General features: G+C 38.5%; 1 protein-coding gene across 22 annotated transcripts in view; it reads left to right on the forward strand.

Moving 5' to 3' along the window:
- The window catches only part of OSBPL6 (oxysterol binding protein like 6), a 203047-nt gene that overhangs the window by 98529 nt on the left and 78474 nt on the right, over positions 1–26044 (forward strand). For 13 of the 22 annotated variants that reach the window (XM_054679137.2, XM_054679143.2, XM_016950099.4 and 10 more), the window contains one exon: positions 14415–14671. In XM_054679137.2, coding sequence (XP_054535112.1) covers positions 14570–14671 — 102 coding nt within the window. In that variant the 5' untranslated portion in view covers positions 14415–14569. Of the gene's footprint in view, positions 1–14414; positions 14672–26044 lie in introns of those variants that run through there. The other 9 variants (XR_010149800.1, XM_063790594.1, XM_063790598.1 and 6 more) reach the window with 1 other exon arrangement.

A 26044-nucleotide genomic window follows, 5' to 3' on the forward strand; every position in this document is an offset into this window, starting at 1 on the left:
TATATCTGACCCATGGAGAATGTTAGTGTTCATAGAAAATATAGGAACAGGTAGTCTCTTCCTTCCTTCCTTCCTTCCTTCCTTCCTTCCTTCCTTCTTTCCTCCCTCCCTCCCTCCCTCCTTCCCTTCTTTCCTTCCTTCCTCCCTTTTTCCTTTCCTCCTTCCCTGTTTTCCTTCCTGCCTGCCATCCATCCATCCATCCATCCATCCATCCATCCATCCATCCATCCTTGATGTCTTTTTCCTACAACCAGTTAATTCCTTGAACCTGAATCTCAGAGGTAGGCAATGGAAGGGAAGATGGAGATCTAGACCATTCCCCCTTTTGTCTTTTAAACTTTAATTTTTGACTTTTATTTTAGGTTCAGGGGTACATATACAGGTTTTTTATATAGGTAAACTCATTTCATGGGGGTTTGTTGTACAGATTATTTCATCACCCAGATTAAGCCTAGTACCCCTTAGTCATTTTTCCTGATCCTCTCCCTCCTCCTCCCATCCCCCACCCTCCAGTAAACTTTTTTTTCCCCGAAACTCAATGATTGGTACAGGACCTTCCAGTAAACTTTTAACCTGTCTTCTCAAAATATCTTGTTCCCAAATGACCATAAAATTGAAATCCAACATTTGTAAATTATTTTTCAAATATGTTTTACATACAGAAGAATGATTAATATTTTAATAAGTCTAACTTTGATGGTAATTTAAAATTTTACTTTATTCACTTTGCATATCAAATGATTAATGCCAGGAACTACTGTTGCAGTGAACCAACAACACAAATCTCCTTTGAAAGGTTTGGCTTTCCAAGCAACAATTCTAAACTTTGCTCCTGGAAGAAATGACTACAAAGATGAAGGAAAAACACACACGCTCCCCAAAACTTCAACTGTATATGGCTGGTGCTAGTTATTTAAAGGGTTAACGTTTTAGAACTAAGAGTCATCTAAATAGATGTCTTTTATCATGTGTCTTACATCATCCCCTCTGTATCTCAAGTGTTTGGTCATTCAGACAGGCTTTAATTCATCCATCCATCCATTCATTCATCCAGCAAAGTCTATTGAGTGTCCACTCAGTATCCTCCAGGCACTGTTATGGGCCCTGGGGTTATAACAAGGAGAGCAGGAAACAAGACAGATGAGGTCTCTGGAGACAGACAGTAAGCCAGTACACAGATAATATAAATACTGCGTGAGATAAGAGCTATGAAGGAAATGAAAAGAGTATTGTTCTAGAAAGTGACAAGGTGTGTGCCTATTCTGAGGTAACACTTGATCTGAGAACTGCAGGGTGATTTGCTGACTTTTTCATGTTTAGAATACCAAATTTGAAAGTACTGTAGAGTTTATTTAAACAATAACTGCAGTTTTGGCATTTGAATTTATTTTCAAATGTCTATTTTTTTTCAACTGGCACTATAAGTAGTTAAAGTTTCAGATGAAAATGTCTTGTTTTGTCAGCTTCTGAAAAACTGGTGAAAACTGGAGGAAGTCTCGGGTAAAGGGTGTATAGGAACTTCCCATAGTATTTTTGTATCTTTCCTGCAAATCTAAAATTATTCCAAAATAAAACATTTAAAAGAAAGATACTGGTGAAGAAATGCCAAAATGTGTACTGAATCAAGTACAGTGTTGCTTAGATTTACAAAGATGAAGAAGCCACACTTCCACAGAAAGGGGTTTTGGGGAGAGTGGTGGGTGGGAGAACCCGTGACCTGAATTCTCTTTCCATTTTGGACTTTTGTCCCATTGCTTATTTTCAAACTAGACAAAAAATAATCTAAAATGCTTCATTTTAATTTCTTAAACTTCAGCAATCCAATACAACCTACAAATAGAGTTAGTTTACGTTTTTGCTTTTCTTTGTGCCCAACTAATTTTTAAAAATTTTTTATGATTAATTTTTGTGGGTATGTAGTAGGTGTATATATTTATGGGGCACATGAGATGTTTTGATATAGGCATGCAATGTGTAATCACATCATGGAAGATGGGGTATTTATCCCTCAATCATGTATCCTTTGTGTTACAATCCAATTATACTCTTTCAGTTATTTTTACATGTACAATTAAATTATTATTGTCTATAGTCTCCCTGTTATGCAATTAAATACTAGGCCCTATTCACTCATTCTAACTATTTTTTGTACCCGTTAATCATCCTCACCTCCCCCCACCCTCCACTACCCTTCCCAGCCTCTGCCAACTAATTTTTGACAAAGGCACAACAGCAATTTAATGAAAGAAGAATAGCCTTTTCAACAAATAGTGCTCGAGCAATTGGACATCTGTATATAAAACAGTGAACCTCTAAATTTTATACCTTATATAAAATTAACTCAAAATAGATCACAGATTTAAATATAAAAAGTAAAATTATAAAACTTTTAGAAAAAAATAGGAGAAAATCTTTAGGATCTAGGACTTGACAGTGAGTTCTTAGTCTTTAAAAAAATCCATTTGAGTATTTTATTCAAATAATAATGAAGTATTCAGAAAAACAAAGAATTATCAGCAGTCACCATGTGCACACTGACTGCATGTCCTGGATTTTCTGATTCAGTTTCTCTTTCAATTATTTTATTCTACTTTCCCACTAGGTGTCTTATGCCTAGAATAAATGCACTGCATTGTTCCATATAATTATGGGTTATACCAATTTTGAACCTAATTGAAAAAGGAGGTAAAACCTAAATAACTAGATATTTTTAGAATCTAAAAAATATTTTGAATAGACATATTTCTCCAGATTTGGTTTCAAAGACAGAAAGAGAGTGAGACAGTCATCATCATTACCAAATAATACATGGTAACAGACTTCTTAAAATTATCCAATATTGATTGGAAAACGTTTTTTGAAAGGTACAATTAAGCTACTCAGATTTTTGAAGATTTTCATGAGCTAAATTTTAGTGCTAAGAGCAGGTTGTTGCATTTAATGTTTAAAACAGATATCTTCTGGAATGTAGGATGATGATTAAGGGATAACATCAGCTTTAGGAGAAGAGATTTTAGTATAGCTGTTCCTCAATTTATGATGAGATTAACCTATCATAAAGTCAGAAAATTCTAAGTCAAACCATTGTAAGTTAGTTTCGGCCACCACAGCTATTTTTTTTTTTTTTTTGGAACATTTCTGGATTTTTAAAAATCAACAAATCAAAATTGTATATTTTGATTACGTACAACATGTTTTGAAATATATAGACTTGAGGGCACGGCTGAATTGAGCTAATTAACATGTGCATTACCTCACCATTAGCTTTTGTGTGTGTGTGTGGTGAGAACATGTAAAATCTACTCTCTTAGCAGTTTTCGAGGTCTTTTTTTCTTTTTAGTTCATACATTTTCCTAAAATACTCTTGGACTACTTAGGGTTTTATCCTTCAGGTGGAACTTAGCAATTCTTTTTCTCATGGGGTTTTTAATGAAACTAACATTATAAATAAAACTTTGATGAAAACAAGTTCCTCTTTTATCTTATTAATATTTTTCAATTTGTACATTTGCAAGCATAAAGTATCTTCTTTCACGTGTTAGGGGAGATAGGGAAATCTGGAGTTGGCAAGAAGCAATTAAATTCAGAATGTCCTGTGTAAATGATTTACCAACTGTAGTGCAGATTAACAGACCTGCCTGCCATGGGATGCTGTTTAGTAATCTACAGTCTTTGAAAGTACTTGCCAACACCTGGTTCTAAGAATGCATCTTGTTGTTTCATAGTCTAGCGGTTACTCCAAGGTTCAGCACTATAGCCCACAAGCCAAATATGCAGCCTGTTATTATAAATAAAGTTTTATTGGAACATAATCATGTTTATTCATTTGAATATTGTCTAAGGCTACTTCTCCACTACAACGGCAGTTTGAGTAGCCACAGCAGAGATTGTATGGTTCACAACACCTGAAATATTTTCTGTCTGACCCTTTGCATAAAAGCTTTGCAGAGCACCACCTACCCTCCATCCCCCATCTAGTCAAAGACAGTGACTGGGTTATCTCCTTGGGTTACTGAATCTGGAATCTGATACACTTTGCAATTGCAAGGATTAGTGGACAATGGAAGTCCTGTGGGCTCATGATAGAGCTTTTTGATTTGTTTTCCTTATTGGAAGGTGTTGTGTTTAAATAATAAAAATTATAATAAAACACAATTATAATAAAAATAAAATTATTTAAAGATTATTATAATAAAAAATTAATGGAGGTACTGTGTTTATAAGAAAGTCATTTTTTGTAAGCTATCTAAAGTTGTTAAAACTAATTTGCAGTATAAAAACCATTTAGGAATATATACAGGTTAAATGCTACATGCTTTAATTATCTCTAAAATTCTTGTTCCAAAACTTTCTTAATTTCAGAGGAAAAATCTTAGCAATTCCTTTATTTTTGGGGCTTTAGGTCTGTGAGTTGGCGGTGATTCTGTGTCTGATACTGTGTTACTATTCCCTAGTTTTGTTGGTGTTAGGCCAGTGAAGAATGGGGCCCAATTGGCAACTCGGCATACCTGCTGCCTGCTGGCAGGCTTATTAAAGCACAGATTGCTGGGCACCACCCTCAGAGGTTTTGATTCACAAGCATAGATGAACTCAAGAATTTGCATTTCCAGGAAGTTCCCACGTGACACGTTGATCCCAATGGTACCCTTGAGAACCTATGTAGTAGATGATTAGCACTGCCATTTCCCAAGCTTGGGGTTTGTGAAGAAGAGTTATTACTATCCCTGTTTTATAGATGAGGAAACTGAAGCAAAGAGAGACTTCAGTAAATTGCCTGAGGTTTCATAGCTAGGAAATGGCGGTGTTGGGACTGGCTTCAAACCCAGGCAATCCACGGGATATTTTAGAGTAAAAATAAAAATGAAAACCACTACAAGAGAAACCACTACAATGAAAACCACCACACACACTGGTGTACTGGCAAATGTTTAACAATCAGCTCTTAAAAACAAAACAAAACAAAACAAAAAGCCCAGATTTGAAGCATTCACATGGCATAGATACTCCCACCGTGGTCTATTTCAAGGTCCCAGGGGAATGTCTTTGAAGCCCTGAACTGGGGAGAGATGCACATAGCTCCTGAGCTAGTGCAAGCCAGCTCCAGCTCACCACTAGATACGTGCCAAGGTTACCACACTCCAATTAAATGAGTTCACAAGGCTGCAGAACCTGGGACCTGGCAGTGGATTCTCGGTTATGTCAGCTGTTCCTTCTCTCATGTAACAATGAATGAGCAATAATTGAAACCAACACTCATGCTCGAATGCCCAACACGAGTAGAATTTTGGACATCCTGATATGTGGGTAATGGCTTGCATAAACACTGCTATTCTGGAGGATGACAGGTTTTCAAAATTCTGCTTAAGATTCCTGACCATGAGATGTTGTAATTAGTAGATGGTATCTAGTAAATCAGGTGCCAGGTGCCATAATTCTGTGTGGCCAGGCTAACCCATCAGTGGTGTTTTGAAAGAATTAATGCTACTGCATCTATTTCCTATTCCTAATGTCCCTCAGGCCCCTATAGTACTGTTAGCAGTCTGGCAGGCCTTTTTTTAGGACAACTGAGAGATTTTATCTTGGGAATGTTGAACCTTGTACAGTCTTTCTCTCCAGCTCACTATTGAACAGATAGGAAACTCCAGTCTACAAAGCATGTGGATTATTTTGGGTTATCTTTAGGCAAATATAGTAAAATTAAAGAACTAGGCTGGGTACAGTGGCTCACGCCTCTAATCCCAACACTTTGGGAGGCTGAAGTGAGAGGATTGCTTGAGTCCAGGAGTTCAAGAGCAGCTTGGGCAACATAGTGAGACCACCATCTCAAAAAAATTAGAAAAGAAAAAGAACTAATATGAGGGTGGATATCTACAGTCTGCAAGCACAATCAATGTTATTTAATGGATATAATGGAAGATTTAAGTCTTAATTAAAGTGATAAGCTCAGTAAACAACCTGAATGGCTTTTGTGGCTCATGACATTGGACTATGATGAGAAAAGTGACATACTCCCCACCTTCATAGATCTTACAGAATCAAGTCAAATAAATACAGTGCAGTGTATGTTCAAAAATATATGTATGTGTATGTATAGAAGAAATACAGATTGGAGTGACAATTCTGTCTAATAGGTTGGAAAGATTTCATAAAGAACATGAAACTTGACCACAAAATAGTATAAAATTAATGTCTGCATATTGTAGAAGTCATAATAGCTGGTGATTCAGGAACTTTTTATTGTAGTAAAATATGTAGCATAAAATTTATCATTTTAACTGCTTTGAAGTGTCCACTTCTGTATCATTAAGTGCATTCACATTGTTTGGTATCCATCACCACCATGCATTTCCAGAACCTTTCCATCTTTCAAAGTGAAATTCTGTAACCACTAAACACAACTCTTCCCATTTCCTCCTCCTTACAGACCCTGATAACCACCATTCTACCTTCTGTCTTTATACATTTGACTACTCTGCATACCTCATATCTCATATAAGTGAAATCATACAGTATTTGTTTTTTGTTCTTTTGTGCCTAGCTTATTTCACTTTAAAATGATGCCTTCAGGGTCCATCTGTGTAATTACATGTGTCAGAATTTCCTTCCTTTTTAAGGCTGAATAATATTCCATTGTATGGATATAACCCTTTTTAAAATATATTCATTCATTCATTGATGGACACTTGGGTTGCTTCCGCATTTTGGCTACATGCTGCTATGGACATGGTTGTACAGTATCTTAGCCTGTGATTTTAGTTCTTTTGGGGCATATACCTAAAAGTGGAATTGTTGGATCATATGGCAATCTATTTTTAGTTTTTTGTTTGTTTGAGATGGAGTTTTGCTCTTGTTGCCCAGGCTGGAGTGCAGTGGCACGAGCTCAGCTCACTGCAACCTTCACCTCCCAGGTTCAAGCAATTCTCCTGCCTCAGCCTCTTGAGTAGCTGAGGTTACAGGCAAGTACCATCACATTCAGCTAATGTTTTGTATTTTTATTAGAGACCTCAGATGATCTGCCCACCTCTTCCTCCCAAAGTGCTGGGATTACAGGTGTGAGCCACCATGCCCAGCCTATTTTTAGTTTTTTGTTTGTTTGTTTGTTTTTTGCCGTACTGTTCTCCACAGGACCTACATCATTTTCTATTCCCACCAGCAATGCACAAGGGTTGGTTCAAGGACATTTTTAACCCACGTCATTTTGTCTGCTTGCTTTAGCCAACTCCTCAGAATGCCTCGACTCAGTGCAGAAATGGTTGTTTTGACAGGAAATTGCTCCAGAGAACAGGACATGTACTGTTGAAATCATATAGTGCCTTAGTAAGAATTTGTACACACCTAGGGATTTATGAGTCATCATTTAAGGTCACAAAGTAGGGCAAAATATTTTGTTATGTCTTATTGTTGCCAAAAAGTCTTAGCACTGTGCTGACAATTGGTATCTGTTAGCAGTCATTGGAACCATATTTCCCAGTATTATTTTTCTGTTAAAATATGAGCGATGACATTATCTAATCTTTCTTTCAAAACATGTTGGCAAAGGCCAGAAACCAAGTGATGAATCAAAAAGTGACTGACAAGTCTTGGAAAATTATTACTGGTGAAATGATCACTTACTATGCATTTAAGGTTTTTCCATGTCTTTTCATGGCCTTGATAGCTCATATCTTTTTTGCACTGAATAATATTCTTACTGATATTTTTAAGATCCTTTTTGTCATTGCATAGACTAGTTTCTAGAATTCTTGTCTGTTCCATTTGCTTTTCCTGGCCCTGTACTACTACTATTAACCAGGGAAGCTGTTAAATAGCTTTAGTGTGTGATAAGTAAAGTATCTTTCATTATTTTTTAGAATATTCTTTGTTATTCTCATATGTTTACTCTTCCAGATGAACTTACTTTTTCTCTTTCTTTCCTTCCTTCCTTTCTTTGTTTTGTTTCTTTCTTTTCTTTCTTTCGCTCCTTGTGGAGCAAAGTTAACCCATAAGCAGTGCATCCGGAGTAGCCCAGATGAACTTTAAAATAATATTGCCAAGTCATTAAAAATCCTGTTATGATTTTGGTAACGATTACATTAAATTGTGTCAATATGAGAGTAATAAGTGTTTTACAATATTTAGTTCACTGTAAAACTTACTTCAGATACAAAATTCAGATGTAGAGCTAAACAAAGTAAAAGATATGATTCCTTCTTCATTCTTTCTTTTCCCTTTTCCCACCCATCAGGTTTGATGGCTGTCCACATCAAGGATGAGGGTTTGTCTTATTCATTTACTTAGTAAGGGGCCTAAGAAGAGTGGAGAGAGATTAGAGGCTTGATGAGTTGAAATCAGGAAACTTGCATCTAGGATTTTCTAATGAGGTTCCTCCAAATTCTCTGTAAATAGTTATGCAAATATTTAAAAAGACAAACTGTCAATAACCCAAACACTAGCTTCAAACAGAATAATACAATGTCAAACTATAGAGGACTAAACCCTAATTTTATGAAAGCTATATATCTCAAATTGAGGAAAATCTAGCCAAGTTCTGATTATGACAAACCTTATCTTCACTTACAGAAAAGGAGTTGGCTTTTCTTACAATTTGTCCTCACACTTTGAGATCCCTGTAGGTCCCAATTAGAAAAAGTGGCAGCGTTCCAAGGGATGGGCAGGGTTTCAGATGTTCCTCATAGACAAGGAGTGACACTCCAGGTGGATCACTCCATTATTCCTTTGCTTGGGACTGTGGACACACATTCTTCTTAGACCATAGGGTCACTCTCAGGGTGTGCTTAACTTATTGCTGTCAGATGTATCTGTCATAGAGAGGGTAAGGGAGGCAGGATGAAGGTCTGCTTGTTTTGTCTGTTTACAGCAGGGGCAGCGGGGACAGGGTCTCGCTCTGTCACCTAGGTGGGAGTGCAGTGGTGTGATCTCAGGTCACTGCAACCTCTACCTCCTGGGTTCAAGTGATTCTTGTGTCTCAGCCTCCCGAATAGCCGGGATCACAGGCGTGTGTCACCATGCCCAGCTAATTTGTGTAGTTTTAGTAGAGACAGGGTTTCGCCATGTTGGCCAGGCTGGTCTCGAACTACTGGCCTCAAGTGATCCTACTTATCCTCCCAAATGCTGGGATTACAGGCATGAGCCACCACACCCAGTCCCATTTTACTCTTAACTGTCACTTACAGACTGTAGATTCCAGCGTGATTTAGAGAAATGTAAAGGGAAATGGAAATAGAACTTTAAAAGGAGAATTATATCTTTCAAATTATTGTCAAATATAAAAGGCTATTAAAACCATATGAAAGTCAGTATGCTGCAAAAGCCAGATTACCAAGCAAAGCCATCAAGCATTAAAGGAAACAAAGAAGAACCAAAAAAATAGAAAGTACGAAATGATATGGCAGGGGTAAGATCAATTATTAGTTATAACATTAAATAGAAATTGGAAATACTTCACTAAAATTAGATTTTTTGAACAATTCAACCTGATCATTACTAGAGGGACACATAATATAAAATATACAGGAAGTTTAAATGGGAAGGATGGACAAAGTTTATTTAATCACTTGCAAGCAGAAAGGGAAGAGATGATATCAGATAAAGCAAAACAAAAAGTGTTAAAAGGAATGAAAAGGGTCATTTTTATAATGATCAAGACTAAATGTATAACTATTACAGACTCTTTTGTGATAAATCTCATTGTTCCAAAATATACTGAGTACAACCTAAACGTCCCAAAAGAAGAATGGTTAAATGTGTTGTGGTATATCTGTGTGGTAGTCTTATTTGTAATGGTTAAGAATGGTATTGTTGAAGTTTCTTTGTTTATCAAAAAAGCCATTAGTGATATATTGTTGATCGAAAAACCATACTGCAGATAGTGTGAATATTATTCTTCTACTTTGATTAAAGTAGAACCAAAAATGTTAACAAGGGTTATCTCTCAGTGATGTAACTGGAGTCAATTTAAATATTTTCAACTGTACTTTTAATCTTTTCCTATAGTTTATATAGTAAATTATAATTATACCCAAATATCTACTGCCTCGCCTACTGGGAGAACTATAGTTTCATGCATCATTGACTCACCTAGGCCATGTGACTCGTTTTGGCCAATAAAACATGAGTGAGCTAACCTGTACCACCTACAAGCAAAAGCTCTAAGAACCATCCCATGGTTCTGCAATGGCTCTTTGCCCTGCCTCTCCTGGGGGCTGTTTATTAAGCCTGGAATGAAGAGCACTCAAGGTAGGTCTGCAGCTGACCTAAAGGACATGTAAATGAGCTAAAAATAAACCTTTCTTGTAAGCCTCTTGGAAGCAGAGAGACGGGGCCCTAACCTACTGGTGCCTTGATTTATCAGCCTTCCGGACTGTGAGAAAGACATTTGGGGCTTGGTTGTGACTCATTGCAACTTAGCCCAGGGCAAGTGGTCCCCAATCTTAAGTGTTTTTCTGGACACATACAATTTATGATGCCTTTGAACAGCAAGTTCTAGAAGTCTTCCCTACCAGCTTTTGCTTTAATTAGGTCCCTGGGTCATAAATCTGAGATTTATGCCACTCAATGAAAATGCAAATGTTACAGCACTTAGCAATACTTGTAGTGTTCCCACTGTTACAAAAGAAGAATGAGACAGAAAAATTAGATGTTCAGCTCTCTCGTATTGCTGTTATTTTCAGTCACAATACGTTTCTCATTGAGTATAGTAATTATGTTGGTGTTGACTTTAAAATTTATGGCCTTTCTTTGGTTTAGAATATTGTTTAGGCAATTTCTGAAAATGTTCTTTCGTAGAGATGACTTTTTTTTATGTTATAGCAGTTCCTACACTCTAAAGAATAACCTTCTCTCAGAGTTTAGACTTACTTTTATAATGCATTTGAAAAAGAGCAGGTGGTCAAACACTTGATTGAAAATTGGTTGGAATAATCTTTAAAGGGCATCTCATTCAACTTTATATTAAGTACTTGAAACCCTTTCTGTTAAAAAAAAATAACAAAAATTAATAGAAACAACAACAATAACCTCAAAAACAATTCTTGGAATGAATTAAGTTCTCTTACTTTTTCTTCATTTTGCTATTATTCAACATATTTAAACTGTAGTTCAACTGAAATGTTGCCCTTTTATCATAAACAAGTTATCCTGAAAATGCCATTTTAAATTAAAACAAAAATCAAGGTGTTAGCATTGATGTTAATGAAAAAAGTACAGTTTTTTAAATGAAAAAATCCAGCAGAGGAAATATACCTTGGATTGAATTTACTTCCAAATGGATTTCAGTTTAATGAGTTAGGTTGTTACAACCTCATCCCTTGGAAGCACTTGAACGCATCACAAAAGTACCTCCTTTTTGGCTCAAGAGTCAGTATCTACTTGTAAAACATCTGGGACCAGAAAACTAAGTACTTCAAATCAAGGATCCGAGCAGTGTCTGTGCATTCTGTTTGCTGGCACCACAGCTTGGAATCAGAAACTTCACTCACTTATTAGAATGCCTTCATAAAACAAAAAGATTAGATGATCATCTGTCAAGTGGAGGTTTATTACTACCTTTTGCCAATAATGAATGAAACTATCTCTAGCTCACAGAAGAGATATACAGCGCTTTCCATTTCTGTTTGTCCAAAGGCTAGTTTTGTTTCAAGAGAAACTCTCCCAGTTTGGAGGGAAAGTAGCTTTCATTTTTCCTGCGGTGACAGTGAAATTGAAATTTTAAGACTGGATTACAAGTTCTATTCACTAGAATGTCCAGTTTTCACAGTTTACAAAAATTCCCCCTGTAATTATTGGGATTGTTCTTTTAGGTATTCTCTATAAACAGGTGACCATTAAAATCCTGAATAACACATTCAGAGTGACATAATCCATTATTAAAAATATAACTATAGGACCATATAAAATTTCATTTACTGGCACATATGAAATTTACATGATCTTAAAGGATCTGATTAATATATCTGTATCATTACCATAGTCTATTAAACATTTACATCTCCAGCCTAGATTTCCCTGAGCTCCAGACCTACATTTCCAAGAGTTTGTCTCCAACTGAATGTCTTCAGCAATGTCTCTAACCACAGTCATGACTTTCCCATGGATCTTGGATTTCCTTTGACCATTTCTTGCTCAGAATGCCAGAGACCTGAGATTTAGCCTCAACTCTGCCTCCCCGACCATGTCCAGTCACAGGACACAGGACTCAATGTTGGAATTTCTGCCAGCACTCTCCCATCCTCTCCTGAGTCCTGATTGGGCCCTCCTCATCTTCTTTACTTCCCCACTTGGAGTCTCCCCACAGCTGCCAAAATCACCCTTTAGTAACACAAATCTGGTTACGTCTCGATGGCTTCTCATGCTTATGATAAAAATCAAAATGCCAATGTCTTAGTCCACTTGTGCTTCTATAACAGAATACCCAAGACTGGGTAAGTTATAAAGAACATAAATTTCTTTCTCACAGTTCCGAAGGCTGGGAAATCAAGGCACCAGCAGGTTAGGGCCCTGTCTCTCTGCTCCCAAGAGGCACTTCAAATGCTGCATCCTCTGGAGAGGAGGAACCTCATGTCCTCATATGGCAGGAAAGCAGAAGAGAGAGAACCCACTCCCACAAGCTGTATCAGTCAATTCTCATGCTGCTAATAAAGATATACCCAAGAGCACCTAATTTATAAAGGAAAGAGGTTTAATTGACTCACAGTTCTGCATGGCTGGGGAGGCCTTAGGAAACTTATAATCATGGCAGAAGGGGAAGCAAACACTTCCTTCTTCACATGTCAGCAGCGAGGAGAAATGCCAAACAAAAGAGGAGAAAGCCCCTTACAAAACCATCAGGTCTGACCTCTCATGAGGACAGGATGAGGGTAACCGTCCCCAAAATCAAATTACTTCTCATCTGGTTCCTCCCATGACATATGGGGATTATGGGAACTACAATTCAGGATGAGATATGGGTGGGAACACAACCAAACCATATCACAAGCTGTTTATATAGTGGCACTAACCTAGTCACAAGGGCTCCACCCTCATGACCTAAACACCTCCCATTAGGCCTCACTTCCCAATACTGTTGCATTGGGGTTAGGTTTCTAACACATGAATTTTGGTGCACATATTCAGACCATAGCAACTGTCATGGCCTACAAGGTCCTGCAGGGACTGGTCTCTGCATTTCTTTGACCCCATATCGCCGTATCTCTGACTCTAGTCATATTGGCTACCACTCATCTGTTGATTATGTCACGCCAGACACCCTGGTACTTAGTAAACCGCTCATTCTTTGGACCTCAGCTCTAACTCCCAGATCCATTAGTTCACCTCAGTCACTGTCTTCATAATGCCCATATATCTCCATCTTTTTTTGTTTATCTTATTCAGTGTCTCACCCTCTGGACTGAAGTTCAGGTCTCACTTTTTTGTGGCCTAAAAATTGATTTCTGTTTCCTGCTAGCAGCTTTCCTTCCCAGCCTGTGCTAACAAGCCTACACAAGTGTTCTGGTGTTCTGTACTTCCTCCAAGAAGATATTAGCATTAAGATGGGGGCTAGAATGTGACCTTCTTCTTGTAAGAGGATAAAGTTCACTTTAATTGTCTATCTTTTGGGAAATATCATTTTTTAAGTTTTTAATGTTATACCATAGTGCTTACCTTTTAACATTTTTTAGCATAGCTGTGTTGGAGACAAGGCCAATTTAAGAGCTTCTCTCTGACACAAGCTTTTAACCTTAATACTAACAATGCAAACCTTCCTTACATGAATCCAAGTAAAAAAATTGAAGTGGCTGTTGGCTGTGCATAAGTGAAGGAACTCCATTTACCCCTGCTCTAAGATAACCTGTCAATCTGTAGATGTTTGCGAGCATGTTGGTTGTTGAGAGTCACATGTAGGCATGCTGTAGTTTTGAGGTACAAATAAATGTGGATATATGTATTCCTGGATCCTTCACAAATGCTGGATCACAGGATGCACACAATGTGTTAACTCTTTTGTAACTGACTACTTTGTGTTGGATTAACCGTCACATACATGACATAGCTAAACTAAACTGAAGACAAACATGGACCAAGCTCTTATTCTAGTCCATTGGGTAGGAGAGATTACGTTTCCGGAGGAGAATCTGGCGTCTTTAGCATCAGGGTCTCAAATATAGGGTTATAATCTGCTTTAAAACAAAGAAAATGCAAGAGGAGAGAATATGACTTTAGTACATGATTTCTTCCCATTTTGCTTGTTAACAGTCCTTTTTTTTTTTTTTTTACATACTGACACTTTCATCTTCTGCCTTAAAATCTAGAGGAAGAAGTGTTTCCTAATGTGTCAGAGTTCCTCCTCTCACTAACACAAATTAATATTTCATCCTAAAGATAATGATTTTAATTTGACTTTTAATTACTTATATGAGGCTTGTTTGTTTTGCTTTTAGGTGGTTTGGACACCCTCAATATTGCCTGCTCTTTTCTAGTCAAACCTGATTCATGAAATGGAATGAAGCTGAAAAATCATCTACTTCTTTGTTTGTGGATTTGAGAGAAGATTGGGATGGTCTTAAGTGCATAAAACGAGACTCTAACTGCAGCGATGAGTTCAGATGAGAAGGGCATTTCCCCTGCTCATAAAACATCCACTCCAACCCATAGAAGTGCCTCCTCTTCAACATCCTCCCAAAGGGAGAGTAGGCAGGTAAGAGAAGAGCATTAAGTGCCTTTGGTTGTTTTATGCAAATGCAATACCACTGAGATAGGATGGGGTTGCTAATTAATTCTGAAATTTTGTTGTAAAGTCTTTTATTCCAAGTGAAAAATCGTCATTTTCTGTAGGTACGTTCATTGATGTCATGAAGCTCCCACTCTTGCTTCTCTGTGATTTAGGACTCTTTTTTAGAAGGCAGACACAGAAGGCTGGTAGGGTGGCTATGGGAAGCCCTGCCGTCTTTTCCTCCCTGTACCTGGAGGGGGAGCCAGCATCAAGAACTTGAACACTCTTCTCTTCGTTCATGGAGGTGGAAAGGGAACTATGAACCCTGCAAAGGACGTCTTCCTATAAGGCTGTCGCTGGGCTGCCAAGCCCTAACTCTGTTTGGTATTTTGTAGAATCTGGTAACAGCTAGATTCAGGAATTAGGTTACAGATAAAATTGTAATACCAGGAATTAAGAGCTGTGAGAACCCAAACAATGTTTACAGGCAACAGAGAAAGTAAACGGTTATTACTTAATCATGGTAGAAAACGCCCATGGTCCCATTTGAGCCAATTTTGCAAGTTATTTTTGTTATGTCATTACTGTTGAAGTGGCGATTCTGCTGGCAGGGTTATGTGAGCCTTCATCGTATGAATGTTCTTCACTGTCAGAACAGGTTGTTATTTCAGCCAGCACAGGTCTGAGCATAATTATTTTCCATCATAATTTGTCTTGTGATAGTATCTTGGTTGTGTAACTTGAAATTCCCAATAAGTAGGTGTTATTACCTTTTTATAAAAGTTTTCCGTTTTGGCAACTTTCAATTAGTGAGCATCATGCAGGTTCTCCTTCACCCCCTCCACCCCTCACCCCCTGTTTTATGTTTTCAGAGCATATTACCTAGTTTCTAGGAGTGTGAGCATCAGTTATTTGATTGGCCATCATATAGACATGGGTCTTGAGACAGCCACTTCCATATATGAATTCATTTTCGATAGTGCAAGTACACTGCTGGGGATGCTTTTTAGGAAACCCTCCCAACACTCTCTCTCCCTTTTTAGCAAGAAATTCCAGGAGAATCTGTAAGAATCCAGGGGTGCTAATGTGTATATCTTTCACAGATCCTAAGGCAGGTGTTTCTACTCCAGGGTCTTGGGGAACTTTTGATACTGGTGTCTTTTGTTATTGAGTTCAAAGACGACACCTATATTCGGTTCTTTAGAAGTAGTCATGCCATTAAATCTGTGATTACACACAGTTATAATATTTATTGTATTGCACTTACAGAGTCAAAGAAAGTAAGAGTACCAGGAATGGAAGCACTTTTATATTAAATAACTACTATATTCTGAGATGCTTTCTAAGTTTGCAAATTTAGTCTACCTTTGCCTGCCCTGCTGTTCTTTCTTGTTATGGCTCTTCCATTTTTCCCTTCCCTGGGCATTTAAACAGAGAGAGAGTCATTGTAAGCAGCATGACCTTCCTGACTGCTGGGAAGAAGGAAGCAGTTGACCCGGCTCACCCTGGAGAATTGTGGCAAATGGTAAAGACGGATGACTCCTGTAGAAACATCTATCATGCATTGTTATTCTGCCTGTTGCACCCGAGCTCCAGGACAGGCACGCAAAGCAATAGGGAAACACTGAGACCCTGGTGTGCCGGAGGGAGCATGAAGGTGGAATGTGTGACTCCTCACTGGCTTGTGAATGGAAAGTTTTATGATGGGAATGAAAGGAGCATGTCTGTACATTGATAATGAGTTCTAGAAAAGTAAGAGACTCTTTTCAAAGGGTTATTATTCTTTAAGGAGAGAGTTTATTTTTACTCCTATTTATCTCAGCAGGTGGAAACGCTCCCAAAAACTTTCTTCCCTGGTTCCTTCCTGACTCCTGTTTTGTGTCTGTCTACCTCCCTCAGGGGAGAGAAGAATAGAAGAGATCAATTACAGTTCTGTTTTTCCTTCCTTATCTCAATCACTGCCTAAACCTCAGAATTAACTTAGGGAACTCAGATATTTTGACTGATCATGTGATGTGATGTAGTGTTTTTTATATGCATCTATTTTTGTGTGATAACTGTTTTCATAGTGAAGGGACATAGAGAAAGTGTGATAAATTTGGCTTCATTGAATCCTTTCCATTCTCCTGATTTGACTGACATCTATGCAGATGGTGCCAAATTGCAAACTCCAGCCCCATTTCTCTCCTAAATTAGGATCTAGCACATAGCTGAGAATACAGTGGTATCTTAATGCACATTATTTGCCTTTCCTTCTCAAGTTCTAATCGTAAGTAACTAATGAATGATTGAGCATTTCTACTTAAATGCACTGCCGCTTGAGCGGTACCACTGTGTCTTAAATCAATACGTATAAACCAATTTGCTATCAGGATAACCATTCTCTTAGAGATCCAGGGTCAATGTCTGTCTTTCTCCTTTGCTTCTCCCACATTCAATAGGTTAACAAGTCCTATTGATCATTTCCTCCTTCATAATATTATAATTTCCTTCTATTCCCACTGTCAGCTCCCTCTCACAGCTCTCATCACCTCTACCCAGGATCCTGCAGAGTGCGCTTGCCTCACTATCTCACTTATGGCCTCACCATTTCAAATGTCCTGAGTAGGGCAGATTCATGCTCAAAATCCATCAGACTCATTGTTACCTACACAATTAAGGCCACAGTTTCTTACTTGGAACCCCATGTCTAGCATGATCTGGTCCCGGCTTGTGTTCCATTTTCCTCCCAACCTCAACAGTCTTGTCTGATCATAGTCCTAAACTGCCCTGTCTTTATCTCTACTTGCCTTTCCTGCATGGAATTCCCACCACCCTCCTCTCAACCAGATGCCTCCCTATGCCTCAAAGACCGGCTCATATGATGCTCCCACTGGCCACGCAAACCCACTTTACCCTCTCCTTCCTCTGAACTTTTATAGACCTTTTTGACAATATTTGATGGTTCTATATTGCTTATCTTTTTATGTACTGATCTCCTCATCTGTATTGTGAGCTCTCTTATACAGACTATGTACTCTTAAGTCTTCAGAGACCAGCCTTGAACCTCAAATGTTTTAATATATCCTGGAGGATATATTTTAAAGACCTGCAACAACATTAGTTTTGTATTTTTATTACAAATTTTCCATTCCTGATTTATTTGTCCTTCTCTTCTTCCTTCCTCATGGATAAGTAAAACAAAGAACATCTGTGCATAATAGTAATTACCTGTCCTTCCTGTCACTACATTAGATAGCATAATTGGTAAAGAAGGGAGAGGAGCTACGAAATAAAATGACTCAGTGCCCCTGTGATCTCAGTAAGTGTTTCTTCACCAATGATAGCATCAAGCCTCCTCTTAGTTATTTAACAAGTTAGAAGGCTTTAATAATTGTTCCATTTGCATTTCACTAAATCTGATATGAGCTGTTAGAACATCTAGCAAAATTGGCTCTTTGTGTGTGTGATCAACTATGACTCATTAAGCTGCAATAAACATATTAATATATGCCCTAAAACATTCCAAGAGGGAGCATAAGGGTTGTTGATGAAACACCTAGGACTGACCAATAAACCAGCATTCCCCAAAGTGTGTGCCGAGGAATGCTTGCCCCTTGAGATGTTGTATTAAAGAGAGTTCTTCTGTCAAATAAGTTAGAGAAGTGCTAAACAAAATATCTTTTGCAATGTGCATTACAAAATTAAGGACACCGATAAGTCCCGAAGTAAGAACTTTTTATTTAACTGAGTAATTCTAGAACGTAGTAGACTGTGGAACTCTTTCCCCTGTAAGATTTGATTGTTACAAATTCAGATTCTTCCTTCTATGAAAAAATTGGAAGGTCTAGGGACATTGATCCCAGATTTCTGATGACAACGGTAGACTGGGCTCAATAATGGCTTCCAGTGTAGTTGGGATATTTACTCTTTGATCAGCTATAGTCTTCACCTGCCCTCAATACTTATTTATGTTGACTGACTTGCCCTTTAAAGCATTTGGATTTGTAATTCCTGATCCTGGATGTCAGTGGGTCAGTCACAGTAATATTTAACTTACCAAGGGTGATTTCAACTTGGATTTTAAGAAAGCACCTTAAGTTTAACATGCCCAAAACTGAAATCTTTTTTTTTTTTTTTTTTTTTTGAGACGGAGTCTTGCTCTGTTGCCCAGACTGGAGTGCAGTGGCGCGATCTCGGCTCACTGCAAGCTCTGCCTCCTGGGTTCACGCCATTCTCCCGCCTCAGCCTCCTGAGTAGCTGGGACTACAGGCGCCCGCCACCGCGCCCGGCTGATTTTTTGAATTTTTAGTAGAGACAGGGTTTCACCGTGTTAGCCAGGATGGTCTCAATCTCCTGACCTCGTGATCCGCCCACCTCGGCCTCCCAAAGTGCTGGGATTACAGGCGTGAGCCACCGCACCCAGCCTCAAAACTGAACTCTTAATTGCCCTCTCAAATCTACTCCTGCCCAGTTTACACTGCCTCCATAAATGACAGCTCCATTCTTTCATTTGGTGAGAAATCCAGGAATCCAGGAATCATCCTTTTGGTTCTACCTTCAGGATATACCTGGAATCTGATGACTGCTTGCCACCTCCTCCCCCTCCACCTTGGTCTGAGCCACCGTCATTTCTCACCTGGACTATCGTCACAGTTTTCCAGTGGGTCTCCCTGCTTCTGTCCTTGCCCAACATACAGGTCATTCTTTACAGAGCAGTTGGAGTAATATCTTCACAACCTAAGTCAGAGTGAGCCACTCTTCTGCACCAAGCCCTCCAGTGACTTCCCATCTCTGTCCAAATAATATTGAATTGCTGACCACTGTCTACGATGCCATTCATAATCTGGTTCTGCCTGGCCCTCTGAGCGCATACCATGTTCCCTTTACGTGGTTCTCTCCAGTACATTCCTCAGATGTGCTAAGAACACACCCACCTCAGGGCCTTTGCACTTCTGGTCCCCTCACCCTCACCTGCTTTTCATCTAGCCATCCCCCGGTTTGTCACACACTTGGCTCAGTCTCCAAATATACCCTCTTTGGGCAGCCTTCTCTGCCCTTCCCTGCATGTACCCATCTCTCCTTGTCCACTTAGCTGGTTTGATTTTTCTTTAAAGCATTAACTACCACCTGGCATGTTATCTATTTGGTTTTGTATTTGTTTCCTGTTTATGTCTGTATCCCCTTCCTGTATTCCCTAACACTGAAATGTAAGCCCTATTAAAACAGGGTTTTATTTCACTCAATAATGTATTCCTAGCACCTTGTACAGCGCCTCACATTTGGTATGCTCAAGATGTATTAGAAGGAATAAATGAATGAATGAGAAGTCAGGATGGAGAGAAGATTGGGAGCTCGGCTCCAGAGGTCTTGATCGCTGCGAAGGAATAATCATGAGGTCAGGAGATGACAACAGGGAGAGAAGATGATATGGTTTGGAGTTCCAAGTCCCACAAGAGTGGATTTTGAGAGTAAATGAAGGATAGCCCAAAGGCAGCAGAGAGGACCTAAGAGAGCACAGTCCCTTCCTCTTGCTCCTGAGAGTGGACGTGTGATGGAATAAGTGGAATCATGTGAAGGCAAAAGCAGACAAAAGCAGAGAGTTGGGAGCATTCTTCTGCACAGGTGTTAAACATATTGGTGGGGGTGGGAGGTATCTTTTTATTTTATTTAATTATATTGAAAGGCGTCAAATTAAATTGAAATGTCTTAGTCTGTCGCCCAGGCTGGAGTGCAGTGGTGCCATCTCAGCTCACTGGAGCCTTCGCCACCTGGGCTCAAGCGATTCTCCTGCCTCAGCCTCCAGAGTGGCTGGGACTACAGGCGAGCACCACCACGCCCAGCTAATTTTTGTAATTTTTTTTTTTTTTTTGAGATGGAGTTTCGCTCTTTTTGCCCAGGCTGGAGTGCAATGGCACAATCTCGGCTCACTGCAACCTCCGCCTCCCGGGTTCAAGCGATTCTCCTGCCTCGGCCTTCCGAGTAGCTGGGATTACAGGTGCACCACCACGCCCGGCTAACTTTGTATTTTTAGTAGAGATGGGGTTTCACCATGTTGGCCAGGCTGGTCTTGAACTCCTGACCTCTGGTGATCGCCTGCCTCGGCCTCCCAAAGTGCTGGAATTACAGGCATGAACCACCATGCCCAGCCAATTTTGGTTATTTTTGAGACAGAGTTTCGCTTTGTCGCCCAGGCTGGAGTGCGGTGGCACAATCTCAGCTCTTTGTAACCTCCGCCTCCCAGGTTCAAGTAATTCTGATACCTCAGCCTCCCGAGTAGCTGGGATTACAGGCGCCTGCCACCACATCTGGCTAATTTTTGTACTTTTAGTAGAGATGGGGTTTCACTACGTTTGCCAGGCTAGTCTCAAACTCCTGACCTCAAGTGATCCACCCACCTCACCCTCCCAAAGTGCTGGGATTTCAGGCATGAGCCACCGCACCCAGCCTCTCTTTATTTTAAAACGAAGGTTATTGCTTCCTGATCAGTATGTATTTTATGATCACATTATATAATAAGGTCACTCAGTTTGTGACCCACTGACTGGATTTTGTTTCCATAATTAGTTTTATGCTTACATTTCTTTCCTTCTTTCTTTTTTTTTGGAGACAGAGTTTTGCTCTTGTTGCCCAGGCTAGAGTGCAATGGTGTGATCTCAGCTCACTGCAACCTCCGCCACCCAGGTTCAAGCAATTATCCTGCCTCAGCCTCCTGAGTAACTGGGATTACAGGTGCCCAACACCATGCCCAGCTAATTTTTGTATTTTTAGTAGAGACAGGGTTTCACCATGTTGGCCAGGCTGGTCTTAAATTCCTGATCTCAGGAGGTCCACCTGCCTCAGCCTCCCAAAGTGCTGAGATTACAAGCATGAGCCACCGCGCCTGGCCTATGCTTACATATTTTAGAGAGTTTTAACAAAATATGTGTTTCTGAGGCATTTTCAGTAGTTCTGGGATTATGCCCAAGGATCTGCATTTTCAAAAGCAAGTCCTGTATTTGGAGCCAATGATTATTTTTATTTGTATTATTTTCAAGTCATATCAGAAAATCAGACACTATGGCTCTGAGAATGTAGGGTTTGGAATGCATAATTTTCAGGTGATAGCATCTGTTATGGGTGAATTCTTATATATATCTCCACCAGGTTAGACCTTGTAAATCCTTAAATGAGTCAATTTTTTTGCTCAATGAAAAATCAAAGAAGAAAAAGCCAGCCAGCCCTCATAATGACTCAAAGTTTGCTGAAGCTCAGAGATAATAAAATAAAGAACATTTTAAGGAAAAAAATATAAATAATAAAAAATAAATAAGTCATAAGAGGCTAGAAGTTCATCTTCTTACCAGTTTTTACAAAATCTATATTCAGTATCATGGTCCATCTTTTAACAACTATATATTTCAATTACATGAGTATCTTAAATGTTTCCTATGTATTATCAACAGCAATGCATTTCAAAACCAACAGTGGCCTGTTCATTCAAAGCCCACTGGTGACATATTAAGGCCATCCCCAGCAGTGACTCAGTGGGACCATGTGCTGGTGTAACCATGGGATAGTGGCATGGCCATTCAGAGCAGATTTCAGCAGCATCTGTTATACAGGAAACTCATTATAAGTAAAGAAGGTGCCTGGAAAACCAGACAGTAAAAATGTCTCTCATCAACATCTATCCTTTATGTGCAAAGTTTTCATAACAAGTTTTCTTGTTGAACAAACAGGCTAATAAAAAGATCTCCCAGCATATACATGAACTGAATTGGAATGTGTCTCCTCCGACTGAGCCTCTGTAGCATCTTCAAATCGCTCTGTTGAATGAAATAACTAAATCACTACTGTGAAACATAGTGTCAAATCTTCTAAATAGGAAATGGATTTCCTTGAGTTGTGAAAAGTAGAATGTTATCTCAAACAAAAATGTTCTAATTTCTAGAGAAAAGAAGGTCAAGCATCCCTGATTTGATACCTAACCTCCAATTACAATCACCTCCAGTGTTACCAGTAAGGAGGAATATAACCTGAATTATTAGCTCTATGTAGAATTCCACTGGACCCAGGGATTTGCAGGATGACCCTGGAACCCAGCTGTTAGTTCAGAGAGAAACACTAACCTGATCTGAAAATCTGCAGTGTCCTCTCTGGAGTGCTAGGTATATTTAAATTATTGAGTTGATTCAAATTTCAGTTTAGCCTTTTTGGGATTCCACTCATCCCATGGAATCAACTTTTTGGGACTTAGGACCAGTGTCAGTGAGAAAATAATATTTGTTTGCAAAAGCTGAGACTGGGACCAATTTTTGTTACTTGGATGCAAACTGGGTATTTTGAAGAGTCTAAATATTAGGCAAAGTTTATGAACAAACCAATAGAATAACACCAGCAATAGCTAATATTTCACAAGCTCTCACTGTGGAAGGCTGGAAGTGTCATCACTTTGTTCAAAGAACAAAGTGTGGCCAAAGTGGTGAAATGTCTTGCCAACAGCTAATGAGCAGTGGAGACAGGATTTGCTCCCTGGAACCCAGTTTCTGGAGCCCTTGTTCTTGGCCCCTCCACTATTAGATGTTGTAATGCTTGCCAAGCTGGATGTCCAGGCCTCCTGTATACTTTGAAGTGAACCTTGTAGGCAGCATTTGTCAATCATTTTTTAGTTAGGTATTGCCTCCTCATTTTTTTCCTTGAGCAATAATAGTAATTTTTCACATCTTTGATGGCTTGGGAAACTGTAAATCAAATGGTACGTAGACTAAAATGTTAATAGTTATTATGAACTGTTGCCATCATAGGTGAGTTCTATGCTATCTGTGCTTTTCTCAATTTTTTGCATTTTTACTACACGTATTGCTTTTGGAATGAGAAGTTTTGATCATCTTTTTGCAATGAGAAGTTTGATTGACAACTGCTGTTAACCTTTCCATTAGCTGCAACGAGCAGCTCCACAGCTTTCTTGGCATCGCCACCTTTTGGAGATCTCTGTCACTGTTGCATGGTGTTTACGGTACATGTTCAGTCCATGTCAAATGTGCTGAAATTGAGACCACTAGAAAGAGATTTGTTACCTGCAGTGTGTTTTCCTAAAGGTCATATTTTATGAGTTTGTGTGTGTGTGTAGCTTTAAGACAGTATTTGGAATGTAGTAAATATGACAAAAGTGTCAGCAAATATTAAATATCATTATCTATTATATAATGGCACACAGATACTCATTACCCACAGATGATTCAGAACCCAGTGCTACTTGGTTAGGAGTCTGTTCACTGCTTTCCCTGGTGTGCCTGCCAAAGCCTTTCAGTTCTCTAGGCCTGCCTTTATCAGGTTTTTACTTTGGAGGTTATCTCTTGTTACCTTGAGATGACTGGTTTTGGGTGACATTTTTATAGTAGCAAATTTGTCTGTCGGATCCAAGATTAGCACTGCCTGTTCGGTTCTCAGACATCACACCAAATAGACAGGGCCACAGTATCATGAGTTAATGAAGCCCAGAGGGTCTCATTCAGTAGGCCCTTGAAAAGGCCTGAGAATCTGTTGTTTACAGAAGCCACCCCAGGAGACTGTTATTCACTCAGTTTTGGAAATGATCACTTTACAGAGAACATTTTTAGGTGTTTCATTAGAACTATAAAAACGTCATCCCAAAGGACCATAGGTCTACAAAACTGCTTTATTTGATTTTCAACTTGGACAAACAGAAAATCTTACCTCCCTTTGTCCAGTATCCGCTGTAACTCTCCTAGACTGGAAGTGAAATATTTTTACAAAGGTAAAGGAAAATTCTGCACATACTGTATGTTTTATATTTCAAGTGCCAGACTTCCTGACCTCAACTCCCAATTAAGAGCTGATTTCTCAAAAATTTTAATAGCCAGCACTGGTGAGGCTTCAAGGAAATAGATACTCTCCTGCACTACTGCTAAGCATGTTAATTGATTTAGCTTTTTTGGAGTGAAATTTAGTGATATGTATCTAAAGTCTTTTTAAAAAGTCATACCATGGGACCCAGTAACTCAGCTTCTAAAAACATGTATTCTAAGGAAACAATCAAAGATACATGTTAAAGATTTCAGTTAAAAAAATGTTTATCAAAGTATTTTTATAGTGGTAAAAAAATTAGAAACAGTCTAATGTTCAACAGGAGGTATTTAAATAACCTCTCTCATAGCCACACAGTGAAATATTGCACAGCTGCTAAAAATGCTTTTGAATATTTAATGCTGTGGGAACCTTTTACTTTTAAAACCTCCGTAGCCACAGGTTCCAGATCCGTGGATTGAACCAGCCATTGTTGAGCCATATAAAGAGTTACATACATAACATGGTTTATGTAACCGCCGTGGATTGAAAATATCCCCTCTGCTACAACAGAACAATCAAAATAATGCAAATAAAAAACAATACAGTATAACAACTATTTACATCGCATTTACATAGTATTAGGTATCACAAGTAATATGGAGATGATTTAAAGTATATGGAAAGATGTGCATAGGTTATATGCAAATACTATGGCATTATGTATAAGTGACTTGAGGATCTGTGGATTTTGGTATCTGCAGAAGGTCCTGGAGTCAGTCCCCCAAGGATACCAAGGGAGGACGGTATTGCTAATTGAAACCAAAAAACAAACAAACAAAAAGGCTATTAAATTGAAAAAATAGTACAATTTTTATTTTGTTTTTAAGAATTGAGTGTGTATATGCATTGAAAAAAAGCTGAAAGAAAATATATCAAAATATTGAAAAAGTTTATTGCTGGTTATGGGTGGTTTTAATTTCTATTTTTCTGTTTTCCCCCCAAAATTTCTGCAAAGAATGTGTTTCTCTAAAGGTCATATTATATGAGTTTGTGTGTGTATATCTTTAAAACAGGATTTGGAATGTAGTAAATATGATAAAATTGTCAGCAAATATTAAATATCATTATGTATTATATTAAAATATAATGAAATTGCAAACCCTACCTCGACAAGAATAAAATTAGAAGTTAAATGAGTATGAAGGATATTATGCCACATAGGAAGCTTGGCACAAGTTTTTCAAACCACTTTGAGGTGCTGAGGCATGAGGTGGGTCACCTTTTGTCTTCTTTCCTGCTTACATTTGATCTCACGGTAATTTAACTTAATTATGTCGCAGCAGGAACTTAGACACCATATATATATATATAGAATAATTATTCATTCTTTCATTCAGCAAACATTTATGAGAACATATTGTATATTATGAATATTTGCTGAATGAAAGAACATATATTCTCATAAATATAAGATCTGATATCAATACATGTTCTTATAAATATTTGCTGAATGAAAGAATGAATATGATATATATATGAATGATATGCTCTCAGTTTATAAGGGTGATCAAAACAGTCCAACTTTCT

Source organism: Pan troglodytes, chromosome 13 (genome assembly GCF_028858775.2).
Source record: "Pan troglodytes isolate AG18354 chromosome 13, NHGRI_mPanTro3-v2.0_pri, whole genome shotgun sequence".
NCBI lineage: Eukaryota > Metazoa > Chordata > Mammalia > Primates > Hominidae > Pan > Pan troglodytes.